Source organism: Myripristis murdjan, chromosome 10 (genome assembly GCF_902150065.1).
Source record: "Myripristis murdjan chromosome 10, fMyrMur1.1, whole genome shotgun sequence".
Taxonomy (NCBI): domain Eukaryota; kingdom Metazoa; phylum Chordata; class Actinopteri; order Holocentriformes; family Holocentridae; genus Myripristis; species Myripristis murdjan.
Genome location: NC_043989.1, coordinates 10590406 through 10607559, shown reverse-complemented (window position 1 = coordinate 10607559; position 17154 = coordinate 10590406). Strand labels below are relative to the sequence as shown.

The window sequence follows — 17154 nt, the reverse complement described above, 5'->3', positions numbered from 1 at the left end:
TCAGAGCACTTAAAGAAACAATAAGACAATGTGGGTGTTAAGGACAGTAATCATCACAATACATGTATATGGACAGGGTGGCAACAGGGGAAACACTAGGTAGCTAATGTTAAAAACCAACAATCAATGCACATTTTATATTAAAAGAAAAAAAGGAGATGCTAAATTTGACAGGAAGTGCATCTTCTATGTTACAGCCAATGAAAAAGGATCTCCACTTGACACTAAACCTTTCATTTGAGTGGAAACCTATCAGTTGTGCAAGACAAGAGTTGCACCACAATGGTCGGAGCACTGGTTTCTTTGACTCTTCTTTGTACTCTGTGTAAGTGCAGCTCTCATCATTTACAAGACAAGTTTTGCTATAAGCTATTATTTTCTATTGACTGATTATAGAATATGGAGAAAAACATCATGGAAGTTATAGAAACTGTTTACAATGGCAATGCTGTAATCTCTCTGGTAGCAGATACATTTTTCATTGTTCTTTTCCTGATAGCTATTCTTATGTGTAGTAACTTATTGTTGGTCTCTCTTCTCCAGCCCTTATTCAATCCATAGATCCCCACCTGATCTCAGTGACTGTGGCTCAACCTGGTGATACTGTAACTTTCCAGTGTCCATTCTTAACAGAAAAATTTGACTTCATTTGCTGGCATAAGCAGTCTGTTGGACGTATGGTACAAACCGTCGCTTCGAAAATTTCGACCACACAAACATTTCATGAAGAGTTTAATAACCCACGTTTCTCCATTGGAAAAAGTGATTCTGAGTTTAATCTGATCATCAGAAATGTAAGCAGAGAAGATGAAGCAACATACTTCTGTCAAGGAGGAACAGCATATAAAATCACCAACCTTAATGCAACATATTTGCGTGTGAATGGTACAGTATGATACTCTAAATGTTTATGTCAGTTATGCCACAGTTAATCATCCCTTTTTCAAAAGCTGCACTAAGACTGATTCTATGATGTTTTTTTTTTTTTTTTTTTTTTTTAAATGGAATTACATAGATTACAACCAGCAGAAGTCTGTCCTCCTGACACAGTGGCCGGAGACTGAGTCCGTCCAGCTGGGAGAAGCAGTGACTCTCCAGTGTTCGGTTCTCTTTGAGAACAAAGACAGCAGCAGCTGGTGTTCAGGTGAACACAGTGTGTACTGGTTCAGAGCCGGATCAGGAGAATCCCATCCAGGCGTCATTCACAGTCGTGGGAACAGAAGTCATGAATGTCAGGAGAGTCCTTCTCGTCAACGGAGCTGTGTTTACACACTCTCCAAAAGTGTAACCAACTCCTCTGATGCTGGGACTTACTACTGTGCTGTGGCCACATGTGGGGAGATCCTGTTTGGAAATGGAACTAAAGTGGACACAAGTATGTATTTCTGTTTGTATTTAATTTGTTCATGAATTTCTAAATATATTCAGTCAGTGAAGTTGATGTAACAGACTATGTGTTAACTATTGCTGCTGATTTTCCAGGCAAAATCTAACCGTAGTTTTATTAGATGTTAATTAAAAACATGCCACAAATACTAACCAAATGTAAACTTAATAATTCCATTACCGCCGTCTTCCCTGGACCTTCTACACATTTGTTATGCTACTATATTCAAAATGATTAAACTCATGCATACCTGTCTATCATATTGTCAAAAGTTCCTCTAGAAATTTAGGTATATTAGTTAAATTTCAAAAAAACATATTCATAATAATATGTCTATTTCAAATATACACACATTCATTTCCACTGCTTCATTATAAACCCTTTCTGAAAACATTTTATATGTTATTTAGATTTATGGATAAACAGTTTTTTTTTCTTTGAAAAATGTTCTTGATCCTACCCTGCCTTTTTTCACCAACACATAATTGATGCCATGTATTTAAAAGAGATTTGAACTTTTAGGGAGAAAAACAATCAGAATTGGAGCACTTAATTTGGATTTATTTAGATTTAGTTTGGATTAGCTTAGATATTTGAGTCTTCATACAGTTTTGATGCCTTGGTGTGGATCTCAGCTGTTATAATCATTGCTCCATATAGTCTTTCTTTTGCTAACTCTCAGGCATGGCTAGGCAGCTTAGGCAGGCATTAATGGAATAAAATCAATTAAAGAGGTGATTTTTTATTCCAGGACCAGAATTGCTTCCAGCTGTCATTGTGCTTGGGGTCCTATTGGCTTGCTGCGTGACGATGATCACCGTCTTTATTTTCGGCAGAAATCGAAGGAGAGTTTGTGAACACTGCAGAGGTACTGTATCATATATTTACATTATCTGACGCATTATTGTTAATATTCACCTACCAATAAACTACAGTTTTAACGTGCATAATGACAGATCCAGTCGTAGAGAATACATCAAGTAGTCTGGATTATTTATTCTTGCTCATCTCTGTCCTCTGGTCTTGTTTGTAGCTGGGTTACAGCCAGACAATATAGACCGACAAAGAAAGCCTCAGCACTTTATTCATAATGCGTCAAGGTCAGAAAACATGTGCTTGTAAGTAGGCGGTTGGTGGTTTGAGCCCCTAATCTGCTGTGTGATTCTGGATGCTCTTCAGAAATGTGTCCAGTCAAGGGGCTATTGTCACTCAACCCCTGATTGCTGATTACTTTAGTGAAGCTGCTCAGTGCCCACCATGAGAGGAACATGGTTATACTGCCGGGTTATAACCCAGATGTTACTGAAAATGAATGTATGATCAAGACATGATTTTGCTCATCCAGACCAGGTGAAAAAGTAACACTATAATCATGAGCAACTGCATGTTCCAAGAACGTCCTGTCTTTATTATTTATCTGACTCCTGAGAGATGTATGTTTAACTTTTTTTATTGTTATGCAGATGACATGCTGTTTTACTGACCAGTAAACCCCCCCAAAAATACAAATCAAAACAATGTTAATTCATCCTTCTTTCAGTTAAGAAATAAGATTCTGACTTTTTGGCTTCATCATATATTCGCAGGAAATTGTCCATGCCCTCTCTCTCAAATGGTTTCCTATGGAGAAGAGAACTAATTTAAAAATATTTCAATCTTTAAGAGGTGTCAATTTATATAAATGAGCTGTTAACCTATGCTAACCTAAACTTTCCTCTCCATTAGTCCAGATTAAAAAGCAGATTGCGCTTTCACTGTGGGCCCCTAATCCTAATCTGCCGGCGGAGATCAGAGTGACAGTGACTGTGAAATTGGTTTCAAATCAAAACTCAAAAAGTCAAAGTTTTAAACTTATTTTCTGTTAATTTAATCACTGTTCTTTGTTTTTGTTGTTTTTATCTGTCACTATGTTATGAATAAATTATATTGTACTGTTTACTGAAATACAGTAATAATATTAGACTGTATACATATACATATAATACAATGTAATATGTATGTATTGTATTACTCTGTTACATATGTACTAAGTTATATATTAGACATTTATATATTTTATATATTTAGACATATTTATGACTTAATTATTTATTACTCACTTCAGAAAAAGCAACATTACTTTTGTTTTGTTTTCCTTTAAATTTTTTATTCCTTTTACTGGTGTAAAGAACTTTAATACTGTCAAGAAAAGTTAAATATATATTTCCTCTTATTATTATCCACAGGAACAGTGAGTGCTTCCAGTCATCCTGTACGTGACAGATCAGCCGTTCCCTGGTCAAGTGATCTGGTAAATATTGTGTCCAATGTAGAATGTAAAATAACTGTAAATTAAGTGGCATTGCTATTGCAGCCCTTATCTATCATATATTGTCCTTATTTTTTTCAGGATGGTGAAGCAGAGGCAGTGAACTATGCAGCATTGAGTTTCTCCACAAGGTATGCCAAAAGGGGGAGGAAGAAGAGAGAGTCGCCAGTGTACAGTGTTTACTCTGCTGTGAGATCAGAGCACCAGTGATGTGTTTTTACTTATATTATCTGAAAACAAAACATTTAATATGTAAATTGCAATGTAGAATAGCGTCAGGCTGCTTTAATTTTGCTTGGGTAAATTTTTTGTTGTTGTTTTGTTTTTTTATGTTGCCTGTCACACTATCTTCAACATGAGCAGCCACTTAAAATTGTCATGTCAAACTTTAATCAAGTCATTGTGCTGTTTAAGGAATATTTGAATATGAATAAATGGACACGTTTTGTTTCAAATACATTACAAATGCCAGTGACGGGGATCAGAAATAGCTTTTATTTTCCAGTCACTACTTTAACTTACCCATATATTTCAGCAGTAAAATTATTATCCAAGGCCAAGCATTGCTTTGCTGTGTAGGCCATGCCTTACAATCACCTTGCAACAGTGTCAGCAGCATTTTGGCATCACTGGATCGGCAGCAGCTCTTACAACACCTAAAGAAGCTTGGGGTTTGATACTGAGACTAGAAGCGACTGCAGATAACAGAGTGACCCAGTTTCAGGTTGTGCCTAAGGCTGCACCATGGCTACAGAAAAAGAAATGTAGTTTCAAAGTACAGGCTACTATAAACAGGACAGATGAAGCGTTTTGTGTATTTACAAACTGAGAGGATTCTGGAAATACAGTGGTGGAAAAAAGTTTTTGGACACCCCATGCATTTGTGAAATATTGCATTAACAAATCACTCTTAGGTCTTCAAGTGCAATTTCTTTTAGTACAGTCACAGCCAAAATACTAAACAAATCCTAAAAAAGCCATTAAAAACTTAAAATTGATTGGTTCCATAAAAATAAGAAATTTTGAGTATTGGGTCATTTTGGTATCAGTGATGAAGGTCGTTCTTTTTAATAAAAGACACAATTTTTGTTGCCAAGCTTCATGTCTATATAAAGCCAGCACATTTGACAGTTCTTCAGACACAAAAATGGCTAAAACAAGGAACCTAACACAGGAAACATGCCTGAAGATAAAGATTCAACTGTGAAGAATTTAGTTTTGTTAATTTTTCTTGTAAACAATTAACAAAAAAATATAATTTGTATTTGACCTTTCATAGAAACGTAGCTCAGACGTATCTACCCACTGCCAGTTTTCCTCCTCATGAAGTTGACAGCAGTAGAAACCAACGTGTCTTCATCTCCCTGAGGAAATAAATGGCAAAAAACATGAAATATCACATTTATTTCCGCAAACTCCATCTTATCTTTAACTCTCATACCTGTTGACTGTGTTGATCACTGCAGGTTGTTTCTGCAAAAAAAAAAAAAAAGAAAAAAAAAAGAAAAACAATATGCAAATAAGAATTTTCATAGTTACAGTAAGTGGTATGTTGACTGAAGAAATCCACAACTCATATTACAGTAATGTAGTGACGGTAGTTATAACAAAATAACGTTCTATACAGCAAGGTATGAGAAAGTTGTGTCAATACCGTTACAACAAATTCATGTTGTATTCTTGATGGCGTAGATGAGGACGGCTATAAAAATCAGACTTATAGCCAATGTAGCGGACAGCAGTAGCAGGGCTGTTTTCCCAGCCTTTTCTTCATCTTCAAATGATATGGGCCAATGGTTGGCTGAAATATTATCAAAATGATAAAGTAAGGAAAATTCAAAAACAGTAAATATTACTGTAAAATAGTATTAATTTGAAAAGATAATGTCACATTAAAAACATGTGATTGCTAATAGTTGACCTTAAAAAAAAAAAAAAAAAGTTAATTTCTATATTAATATGAAAATGGTTTGGTTACATTTGATGTCAAGTTTAGCTCCTTTTCCAAACAGGATCTCTCCACATGTGGCCACAGCACAGTAGTAAGTCCCAGCATCAGAGGAGCAGATGCTGTTCTTGGAGAAGTTGTACACACAGCTCTGTGGAGGAGAGCCAGGCTCAGGACTCTTCTCACATCCATCACCCCTGTTTCCATCAGTGTAAACGATCCTGGGATGAGACTCATCTGATCCGGCTCTGAACCAGAACACATTGTGTTCTGCTGGACAGGCTTTGTTCTCCGAGTCAGAGAGGAGTGAACACTGGAGAGTCACAGGGTCTCCTTCATAGACGGGCTCAGACACTGGCCTCTGCACAACAGTATAGTCTGACATCCTCTGTGTGTTTCCTGTGTATTACAAAACATGGTCGATTGCTGGGGATCTTCAAACACATCTTCAAAGCTTAAGAAGTATTTCATTACATCGCACATGAAACTTCAGTCTGTATTTGAAATAAATTTACCTTCACACACTTGTGGCAGTTTGAGACAGTTTTAATGCATGGATAAAATATGAATATGTAGTGTAACATTTTTTTAAGACAGAACTGTAACACACAAAAAAATCAGTGCGTTCTTGAAGGAATATTCAATCCCTGGAACTCTGAGGAAACACTGACACACATGATGACACACAGACTGGTACAGGAGGGTATTTTAGGACTTAAATTGTAAAACCTCTGAAAAAAAAATTGTGAAAAGGGGGGATTCTTTTGATTCACAAAAATGTGCATAATTGCAACTTCTGACAAGTAGCAGAGGCAGCAGAAAAAATACAGCACATAATTACCTTTTTAAGGACAAAAATGTGCCACTCCAATCAGCACCTTTCCAGTCAGTCACTGCGCAGTGATACAAGGCCTCATCTTCTTGTATTGTGCTTGAGATGGTCAGGTGGCTCATATTATTAAAAGTTTTAAGTTCATATCTTGAGGTAGATTCAACCTTCAGTTTAGGTCCTACAATCAAAGTTGCAATTAATTCCAGAGTCTCCCCAATGCTCTGTTTGTACCACTGGACTTTACTATTGCTGTAGCCCCCAGCAGAGAAGAAACACTGAAGAGTCGCAGGTTCACCAAGTTGCACTGTGGTCACTGATGTCAAAGTATCTGAATAAAATGGAAAACAAAATGTGCATATAACAGTGTTATTATGCAGTAGAAAAACATAAAAATATGAAAATAAAAATATGATATGTGCCCGTTCTTAAGTCATTGTAGCTGATGAACCTCCTCATTTTCTTCCTCCTCATTGTCCTCGTTGTCGTCGTCGTCCTCCTCCTCCTGTAGTTCCCACCCCTGTCATTCTCTGTCAAATGTTGGCTTTCCTTTTTGTCCAAACCAAATGTTTAGCAGTGATTTACTGTAGTTCCCAGGCTCTGATTTATAAGTGAATTCATTATCTAAAAGTGTTTTCTCATTGGTCAGTGTGGAAAGGCAACTGGCAAAAAAGTGTGGCAATGCAGAGAAGAGAGTTCCAGCATTCAGAGACAGGGCTTCAAGAATCACTGGTAATGTTTAAACATTTGGGAGGAAAACAAAACAAAACTGTACTGCATCTTATAAATACGTAAGGGTTTCCAGTTGCTGATGATTTAGTTTTTCTTGATTGCTAAGACACATTTCTTGAAAATTTTCTCCCTTTCTCATAACCTTGAACACAAACGCAAAACTGCACAGTCATCTTCACGTATATCCATGTAGACCATGTAATTCTCAATATAAAACAAATTTTGCGCACACACACACACACACTTCTTTACATTATGAACACAATATAAAGACACAGAACATGTATGCATCTTCAAATTTTCACTGTAGTACAACAATCTAAAATTAAGAGAGATCTATTTAAACTGATGAAAAAAACTACATAAACAAATATGACATTTATTCTACATCACTATTTTCAGAGGCAGGTATCACATCTATATGAATTACAATAAAGGCATTTTTTTTTTTTTTTTTAAATATGTGCTTTATAGGTTTTCATGAGGACAAGTGTGATGTGGGGGGTAAAAACTTGCAGAGGTGCTACAATTTTGCTGTAATTACTGTAAGACATTCATTAATAATACATTTAAATCTATTGATTGTCTTGGCCAATTATATTACAGTAAATTGGCACAGTCAGAAAATCACTAAGCAACTTCCTGGTGAGTTGATGTGATGGATGCTGGTTTGACCTCTGCTTTCCTGAGGTGAGCTTGGGTTTCTTTTCTTCTTTCCACTCAAAGATATTCTACGTAGCTGTGAAAGGATTCTTCCTGGAATGAACAGCATGCAGAACAAGGCGGTACGCTTTGACAAAGGTTAAAGAGAGGAAGAACACACAGACTTTTCTTTTTTGCATTTTTGTGTACTGTTTGCACACACCCACACAAACACACACACACACATACATAGAGAGGGAGAGAGAGAGGGAGAGAGAGAGAGAGAGAGAGAGAGAGAGAGAGAGAGCATCACTGTGGCTTGTCTGTCAAAGTCAGATTTGAACTCACAGGGGCTCTTCTTCCTGTCTTGTCTCGGTTTTAGTTTCAGGAAATGCGAGACCTGCTCTTGGACTTGAAACTTGAATACTTTTTTGTCTTTTTCAACAAGGCAAGTGGAATAGCAGTAGATCATTATTGCAATTGGTTTTTTTTTTCTGTATGTGTGTTCCCCCCTTCACACTTAACAGCTTGCAGCTTTCTTACATACTCTACAATTATCTTTTCTTTTCTTCTTGTCTTGTAAATAAAAATGTTCAGTGGATGTTTCATAGTGCTTTTATTGAACCCTGCACAATCAGATTACTTTGAAAGCTGCTCCTCCCTCCGACTGCGCCAGTGCATTGTGTTTTTCAAATTAGTGGGATAGGGGAGGGACTGAAAATAGTATGATACTGAGTTGTAAAGTAACTAAGTAAACAAAGTGAAAAAAGTGTGCAGCCTCAGGTTAGCCTGCTGAAATGTGCTGTGCCTCCACTCTGGCTGCACTTCCTGTTGATGCTCCTAGTCAGGTCTGTTGTGGGTAAGCAGCCTTGGTGGTCTGTCAGAGGCAGAGAGATGGCCAGCCACAGTCGCATCCCTGAGCTGAGCTGCTGTATGTCGCTTTGCTCATTGTTCAAAGGCACAGGTGATATGAAAGTGCAGAGACAGAAGAGCATTTTTTTCTTTGATTCACATTAACAGTTTCAACCTGCTGCACCCAAGCTACATATGGGTTATGGTGTTGCTACCAGTTCTGGGTGTTAAAATAAAACTTGGGCCAGCAAGTCCAGCAAGATGCGCCATCAGAAACAAAGACAAGCTCTTGATAATATCAGCAGGCAACAGAAACAACTATCAGAGATTCATGATGCTCAGGCGCATCTGATAATAGCTGATGCTTCTCAGCCTCTTCAGGGTGAAGCTGAGTTACCTCCCTCCTGGAGGCGGCATAGGAAATCAAGAATGTTTATAAAAAAGACCTAAATGCTGTTGGCTTAATTCATTTGGGCTGCTGATTTTAGTTGGCACCATGGCCTTGGATGCACCCACAACTGCCTATGTATGCATTACCATAATGAATACATGTGATTTTGAATGACGCTGCTAAATGTTTTTTTATTTATTTTACTTGTGATATCTGTTGCCCAGTGCTTCCATACTGTTTATCTTGAGCCAAAAAACTAATTATCACTGTCACAGCGAATGTTGGGTCGGACCCAAATGCAGGAGCAATAAGGCAAAAAGCACTCAATGGCAAATAAAAATATTTAATAATTCCACGTGGAACGCCAGCATGACAACCAGCACAACAAAACAGAACAAATCACAATGAACAGACAACAAACAGAACTGAACACAGGACTTAAATACACAAGTTAATAGGAAACAGGTGGAAACAATCAGGGCGGGGCAGACAATCAGACTAGAGGGAAACACACGAGGGGAAGGGCAAGTGACCTGAAATGAGAGGAGAGTAGGATTTCAAAATAAAACAGGAAGCCACGAGACAGCAGACACAAGAACAAAACTCAGCATAACTAAATGTGATTGCTCGGACATGACACTCACCTTCTGGTGGACAATAAAATATCTATCTCATTGCAGTGAGACTGAACCAAGCCGATGTCATCACTGAGACGACAGATGCTGTTTCTCCACTGTTTTCCTCAGGGGGGAGAGTCAATTTTGAGCCATTACAACAAAATAACGACAAAACAGCTGTGTATTTATGTTAAACAGTGATTGAAATAAATTATTAAGGTTGTGGGGAAACAGTTTTAAAGAGATAAAACATTTTAAAATGGTCTTTTGGCTCAACTGTTCCCAAGTTCTCATAACCTGCCTGTCATCAAATCTTCTTTGTTTATTTTTTAAATATATTTCAGTATCATTCTTTCATTCTTTCTGTCTCCATTTTTCTTTTTTTTTTTATAGATTGAGCATGGTGGCTAAAATCCCTTTGTCATTGTTTTTGTAGTCTTGGAACATCATGATATCTTCTAAAAGCATTTAAAAGTAACTTTAAAAAGTGAAAATGTGCCTCTGGAGCACATACAGAATAGCTTTATTGTAATAAAATTCCAATACAACTACACTTGGTTAAACTGAGCTATTGATCCCAGAGTTAGTGGCATATTTTACCTCATAGTGTCTAATTTGAAAAAAATGCCCCATTCAACAATGCAGACTTACTGTTGTACTGCGTTTATGATGTTATATTGATGAATGCATATTTCTTACTAAATTTGGCTCCTTTGGCTCCTCGCCTTCCTTGATGCCTTTATTATCAATAAAAAAACAAACAAAAAAAAAAAAACTTCAGGATCTTAATGATAGCAATGACAATGCAGAGCAGCAGTGTACAGCAGCAGCCTAATGCTTGCTCACATATTTAACTCACTATAATTCTCTAGTGTTTGACTTCAAGAGGCTAGAGCCATCACTTCACCACTGACTCTGTTATGGTATTTTGAGCACTCACATTCACTCATTCTTATCTCTTAGCTCCTGAGTTGCCACGATCTCATGTCGTCTTTGAAGTGGTATGGCGCAGCAACAGGTGCAGGGCATGCTGAGCTCTTACATGTAGGTTACATGTTGTGCTCTCGGCCACGAGACTAGGGACTAATATCACAGGTTTGTCTTCATGTGCTGACTTTTGGAGGGAGGGTTTGTAATTACACTAGAACACAGAATTTAAAATTTTCCACATTAAAATAAAATAAAATTACAACAGCTTACATAGCAAGAAAATCAAGTGAAAATTGACTTTGATCATATTTTATAAGCATATGTTCATATTTTAGAAGTTTCTTAAGTTATTCTTTGGATGACAACATAAATAACTTTGAGAGGATTTTCTGATATGAATCGTGACAGTGTTGACTTAATGTATGGAGAGTTTCAGCTTAAAGGCGTTTGCTTACACTTGTGATGTATGGAGCACAACTGACCTGCATTTTACATTGTGGCAGATTAGTGGAGACATTATAACTAAACATATTCTATATTCAGAAATAAATTCTGGACTCACCAAGATACTGCGATAAGATAATGTTTTCTATAGAGCAACATGAAGGTGGATTTATTGTATGTTTATGTATCAATCAACCTGAGGCCATGCTCTACTGTGGCCTATTTTCTTTTGATATTTAGTCTAATGTTAAAACACAACAACTAAGTGCACATCTTAAGATTCAGTGAAAAATGAAACAATGGGTTTGATGGATTTGACAGGAAGTGAATCTTCTATGTTTGAACCAATCACACATGACCACTTTGCAAACCTTGATGATCATGAGACAAAACCTTTCATTTGAGTTGTAAACCTTCACTTGTGCAAGACAAAGGAGATGCACCACAATGATCCAAACACTGGTTTCTCTGAATCTTCTTGGTACTCTGTGTAAGTGCAACTCTCATCTATTCCAAATGTATTAATGCAAACAGTCACTAAGTATTGAACTGTGTCAGTTATTGAAAATACAGCAAGATCATTTTGTAGATTATAGAAATTATTTACAAAAATATAATGTGTCTGATTGCAGATACAGTTTTCGTTGGTCTTATCATCTGTCTTATGTGTGGGAACTTTTATGTTTGTGTCTCTTTTCCAGTCCTGGTTCAAACCCTGGAGGTTCCCCACTCGATGCCTTTGGTTGTGGTTCGTCTTGGTGATAATGTTACTCTGTCATGTCCATTGCCACAGCAGGAAATCAGATTCGTTTTCTGGTATAAGCAATCTGTTGGACGTATGGTACAAACAGTTGCAGTACAAACTCGAGGCTCGAGTGCAACATTTCATGAACAGTTTAATAATACACGTTTCTCCGTTCGAAAAAGTGTTTCTGAGTTTAATCTGATCATCAATAATGTAAACAGAGAAGATGAAGCAACATACTTCTGTCAAGGAGGAACATCATATAAAATGCACAACCTTAATGCAACCTATTTGTGTGTGAATGGTACAGTATGATACTCTAAATGTTTATGTCAGTTATTCCACAGTTAATCATCCCTTTTTCAAAAGCTGCACTAAAACTGATTGTGTGATGATTTTTTAAATGGAATCACACAGATTACAACCAGCAGAAGTCTGTCCTCCTGACACAGTTGCCAGAGACTGAGTCCGTCCAGCTGGGAGAAGCAGTGACTCTCCAGTGTTCGGTTCTCTTCGAGAACAAAGACAGCAGCAGCCGGTGTTCAGGTGAACACAGTGTGTACTGGTTCAGAGCCGGATCAGAAGAATCCCATCCAGGCGTCATTCACAGTCGTGGGAACAGAAGTCATGAATGTCAGGAGAGTCCTTCTCGTCAACGGAGCTGTGTTTACACACTCTCCAAAAGTGTAACCAGCTCCTCTGATGCTGGAACTTACTACTGTGCTGTGGCCACATGTGGGGAGATCCTGTTTGGAAGTGGAACTAAAGTGGACACAAGTATGTATTTCTATTTAATTCGTTCATGAATTTCTAAATATATTCAGTGAAGTTGATGTAACAGACTATGTGTTAACTATTGCTGCTGATTTTCTAGGCAAAATCTGACCTTAAAGTTTTATTAAGTGTTAATTAAAAACATGCCACAAATACTGACCAAATGTAAACTTAATTGTTCCATGACGTCCATTTTCCCTTGACCTTCTACACATTTTTTATGCTACTATAGGGTCCTTCAATGTAATTTTACCAAATTTTCAGGACATCTCACGCACTTGGGTCTCAAAATATTCTGAAAAATTCACCAGTTGTTCCTTATTTATCCAATAGGCACATTGTAAAATTTTAGTTTGGATGGATACTTTTTGAGATACGGCCAATTTAGTGAGGGGGTTATGTGTCGATTTTGGTGCGATTTTCGCGCATCCTTATTTTCCCTCCATTTTCAGGTGTCAGTATCTCAGGAACTAAACCAGATAGCAAACTGAAATTTGGTACAATAATACACCTCCACCAACACTCTCAGAATATACAAAAACATCTGTCATACATCATAACTACATGCCAGCCCCTCAAAAATGGAAAAAAAAATTACACAGGTTTCATGGTCTCAGAAAGTATCCATCCGAGCAAAGTAAAATTTTACATTGTGCCTATTGGATAAATAAGGAACACCTGGTGAATTTTTCAGAATTCTTTGAGACCCAAGTGCGTGGGCCAATTGTTGAAATGACATGGAATGACCCTAAAATTCAAAATGATTAAACTTATGCATACCTCTCTATCATAAGTTCCTCTAGAGATTTAGGTATATTAGGTAAATTTCAAATATCATGTTCATATTCATAATAATATGTCTATTTGGAATATACAATATACATTCATTTCCACTGCTTCATTATGAACAGTTCTTGGAAACATTTTATATGTTATTTAGATTTATGGGTAAACGCAGTTTTTTTTTCTTTGAAAAATGTTCTTGATCCTACTGTGCCTTCTCTAGCCAACACATAATTGATGTCATGTATTTAAAAGTGATTTGAACTTTTAGGGAGAAAAACAATCAGAATTGTAGCGCTTTGGATTTATTTTGATTTAGTTTGGATTAGTTTAGATATTTGAGTCTTCGTGGCTAGGCAGCTAGACAGGCATTAATGGAATAAAATCAGTTAAAGAGGTGATTTTTTTTTTTTTTAATTTTAATTTTTTTTTTTTTATTATTATTCCAGGATCAGAATTGCTTCCAGCTGTCATTGTGCTTGGTGTCCTATTGGTTTGCTGCGTGACGATGATCACCATCTTTATTTTCGGCAGAAATCGAAGGAGAGTTTGTGAACATTGCAGAGGTACTGTATCATGTATTTACATTATCTGACGTGTTATTGTTAGTTTTCACCTACCAATAAACTACAGTTTTTTTTTTAACTTTTTTCATTGTTATGCAGATGACATGCTGTTTTACTGACCAGTAAAACCAAAAAAAATATAAGTCAAAACAATGTTAATTCATCCTTCTTTCAGTTAAGAAATAAGATTCTGACTTTTTGGCTTCATTATACACTACTCACAAAAAGTTAGGGATATTCGGCTTTTGGGTGAAATTTCAGGATGAATCTAAAATGCATTATAACCTTTAAATGTGACCTTCTGTGAACTTTTGAATGCACATGTTCAACTGTTCAATGTTTCAGTACTTTTTGCACAAGTTGCTGTTCTCTAACAAGGAGTTTAACAGCAAAATTCACATCAGGTGTTTGATGCTCCAGCTCATCGAGGTTGCATCATTAGGGAACGGCTGCTGGAGACTGGGGTACCTCAAATGGAGTGGCCTGCACTTTCTCCAGACCTGAATCCCATAGAAAACCTATGGGATCAGCTGAGTCGCCGTGTAGAGGCTCAGAGCTCTGTACCCCAGAACCTTAATGTCCTGAGGGCCGCCCTTCAAGAAGAGTGGGATGCCATGTCTCAGCAGACAATAACTCAACTTGTGAACAGCATGAGACGTCGCTGTCAAGCTGTAATTGATGCTCAAGGGCACATGACAAGTTATTGACACTGACATTTTTTGTTGTGGTATATCCACCACTGTTGTTGGCTTTTGTTTCAAGAAATTGTTTGAGATGAGAAAATCACCAGTGTATGCTCCTACTTAAATGCCCTACTTTCATGATATAATATCACTGTAGCGTGAACTTTTTACATTTTCCATAAATTTCACCCGAAAGCAGAATATCCCGAACTTTTTGTGAGTAGTGTATATTCACAGAAAGTGTCTTTGTCTATTCTTGTTTGGAGTGTAACTCTCAGCATGCAGGTGTAAACGGTAAAACCCCAGGTCACCCACAAATTGATCAGAATGGAGCAGTAAGACTATTGACTAAACAGAATAAAAGAAACCAAATTGTCCATGCCCTCTCTCTCAAATGGCTTCTTATGGAGAAGAAAACTAATTTAAAAATATTTCGATCTTTGAAAGGTGTCAATGCCACCCAATTTATATAAATGAGCTGTTAACCTATGCTAACCTAAACTTTCCTCTCCATTAGTCCAGATTTAAAAGCAGATTGCGCTTTCACTGTGGGGCCCCTAATCCTAATCTGCCTGAGGAGATCAGAATGACAGTGACTGTGAAATGGGTTTCAAATCAAAACTCAAAAAGTCAAAGTTTTAAACTTGTTTTCTGTTAATTTAATCACTGTTCCTTGTTTTTGTTCTTTTTATGTCACTGTGTTATGTATAAATATTTTACTGTTTATTGAAGTACAGTAATGATAATAGACTGTATACATATACATATAATACAATATAATATGTATGTATTGAGTTACTCTATTACATATGTACTTAGTTATATTAGACATTTTTATATATTTTATATTTTTAGACATATTTATGACTTAATTATTTATTACTCACTTCAGCAAAAGCAACATTACTTTTGTTTTGTTTTTCTTTAAATTTTTTATTCCTTTTACTGGTGTAAAGAACTTTAATACTGTCAAGAAAAGTTAAATATATATATTTCCTCTTATTATTATCCACAGGAACAGTGAGTGCTTCCAGTTATCCTGTACGTGACAGATCAGCAGTTCCCTGGCCATGTGATCTGGTAAATATTGTGTCCAATATAGAATGTAAAATAACTGTAAATTAAGTGGCATTGCTATTGCAGCCCTTATCTATCATATATTGTCCTTATTATTATTATTATTATTATTTTTAGGATGGTGAAGCAGGGGCAGTGAACTATGCAGCATTGAGTTTCTCCACAAGGTATGCCAAAAGGGGGAGGAAGAAGAGAGAGTCACCAGTGTACAGTGTTTACTCTGCTGTGAGATCAGAGCACCAGTGAAGTGTTTTACTTATAGTATCTGAAAACAAAACATTTAATATGTAAACTGCCACGTAGAATAGTGTCAGGCTGCTTTAATTTTGTTTGGATAAATGTGGTAAATGGTAAAACATTAAAAAAAAAAAAGGAAGCTCAGCGCTAGTCGACCAGTTGTACCACTAAAGGTTTCAGTGCCAGTACGCAGTAACAGGAACAGCGTTATAACACCCTCCAGTGCTTTTTTTTAGTCATTTCTTGCTCGAGTAACCTGACAGACAAAATAAATTGTGATGCTTCATAATTTTCAGCTTTTTTCCAATAATACAGACAGCAGGCCGGACAAGCAATGTAACTTCTGTGGGTTGCTGAGTGACTGTGGCTTAATGGTGGGTGGGCTCAGCTCCTCAACACACAGAGTGCTAGGAAGGGTGTGTTTGATTTATTGTTCCCATACTCACCAAATTTGTGGATTGCTGGACTATTCAGGGTGTCGTTTGAATAGGGCAAGGACAGATAAATTATAATAAAAACACTTTTTTTTATTGCAAGGATGGATATACTGTGTGATAATGTTGATAACAGTACAGTGGATTGGTGTTCAGTGGATTAGTTTATGATTCTGTATGCAAACTTGTTTTGATTTTATTGAAGCAATGACAATTTTTTTTGTTGCCTGTCACACTGAGTATATCTTCAACATGAACAGTCACTTAAAATTTCATGTCAAACTTTAATCAAGTCATTGTGCTGTTTAAGGAATATTTGAATATGAATAAATGGACACGTCTTGCTTCAAATACATTACAAATGCCAGTGACGGGGAACAGAAATAGCTTTTATTTTCCAGTTACTACTTTAACTTACCTATATATTTCAGCAGTAAAATTATTATCCAAGGCCAAGCATTGCTTTGCTGTGTAGGCCATGTCTTATGATCACCTTGCAACAGTGTCAGCAGCAATTTGGTGTCACTTGATTGGCAACAGCTCTCACAACACCTAAAGAAGCTTGGGGTTTTCTACTGAGACTAGAAGCGACTGCAGATAACAGAGTGACCCAGTTTCAGGTTGTGCCTAAGGCTGCACCATGGCTACAGAAAAAGAAATGTAGTTTCAAAACACAGGCTACTATAAACAGGGCAGATGAAGCATTTTGTGTATTTACAAACTGAGAGGATTCTGGAAATATTTCACATTTCTCCATAACGATCCATGTCTGCCA

At 36.8% G+C, this 17154-nt stretch overlaps 1 protein-coding gene across 1 annotated transcript; it reads left to right on the top strand.

Moving 5' to 3' along the window:
• The first annotated feature begins 273 nt into the window (after positions 1 to 273).
• LOC115366031 (uncharacterized) lies at positions 274 to 16890 on the top strand. Its single transcript, XM_030061232.1, has 6 exons — positions 274 to 325; positions 544 to 885; positions 1016 to 1375; positions 2139 to 2255; positions 3613 to 3677; positions 15826 to 16890. The coding sequence occupies exons 1-6, from the start codon at positions 283 to 285 to the stop codon at positions 15952 to 15954; spliced, it is 1056 nt and encodes a 351-aa protein (XP_029917092.1). The 5' UTR covers positions 274 to 282; the 3' UTR covers positions 15955 to 16890.
• The last annotated feature ends 264 nt before the right edge of the window (positions 16891 to 17154 follow it).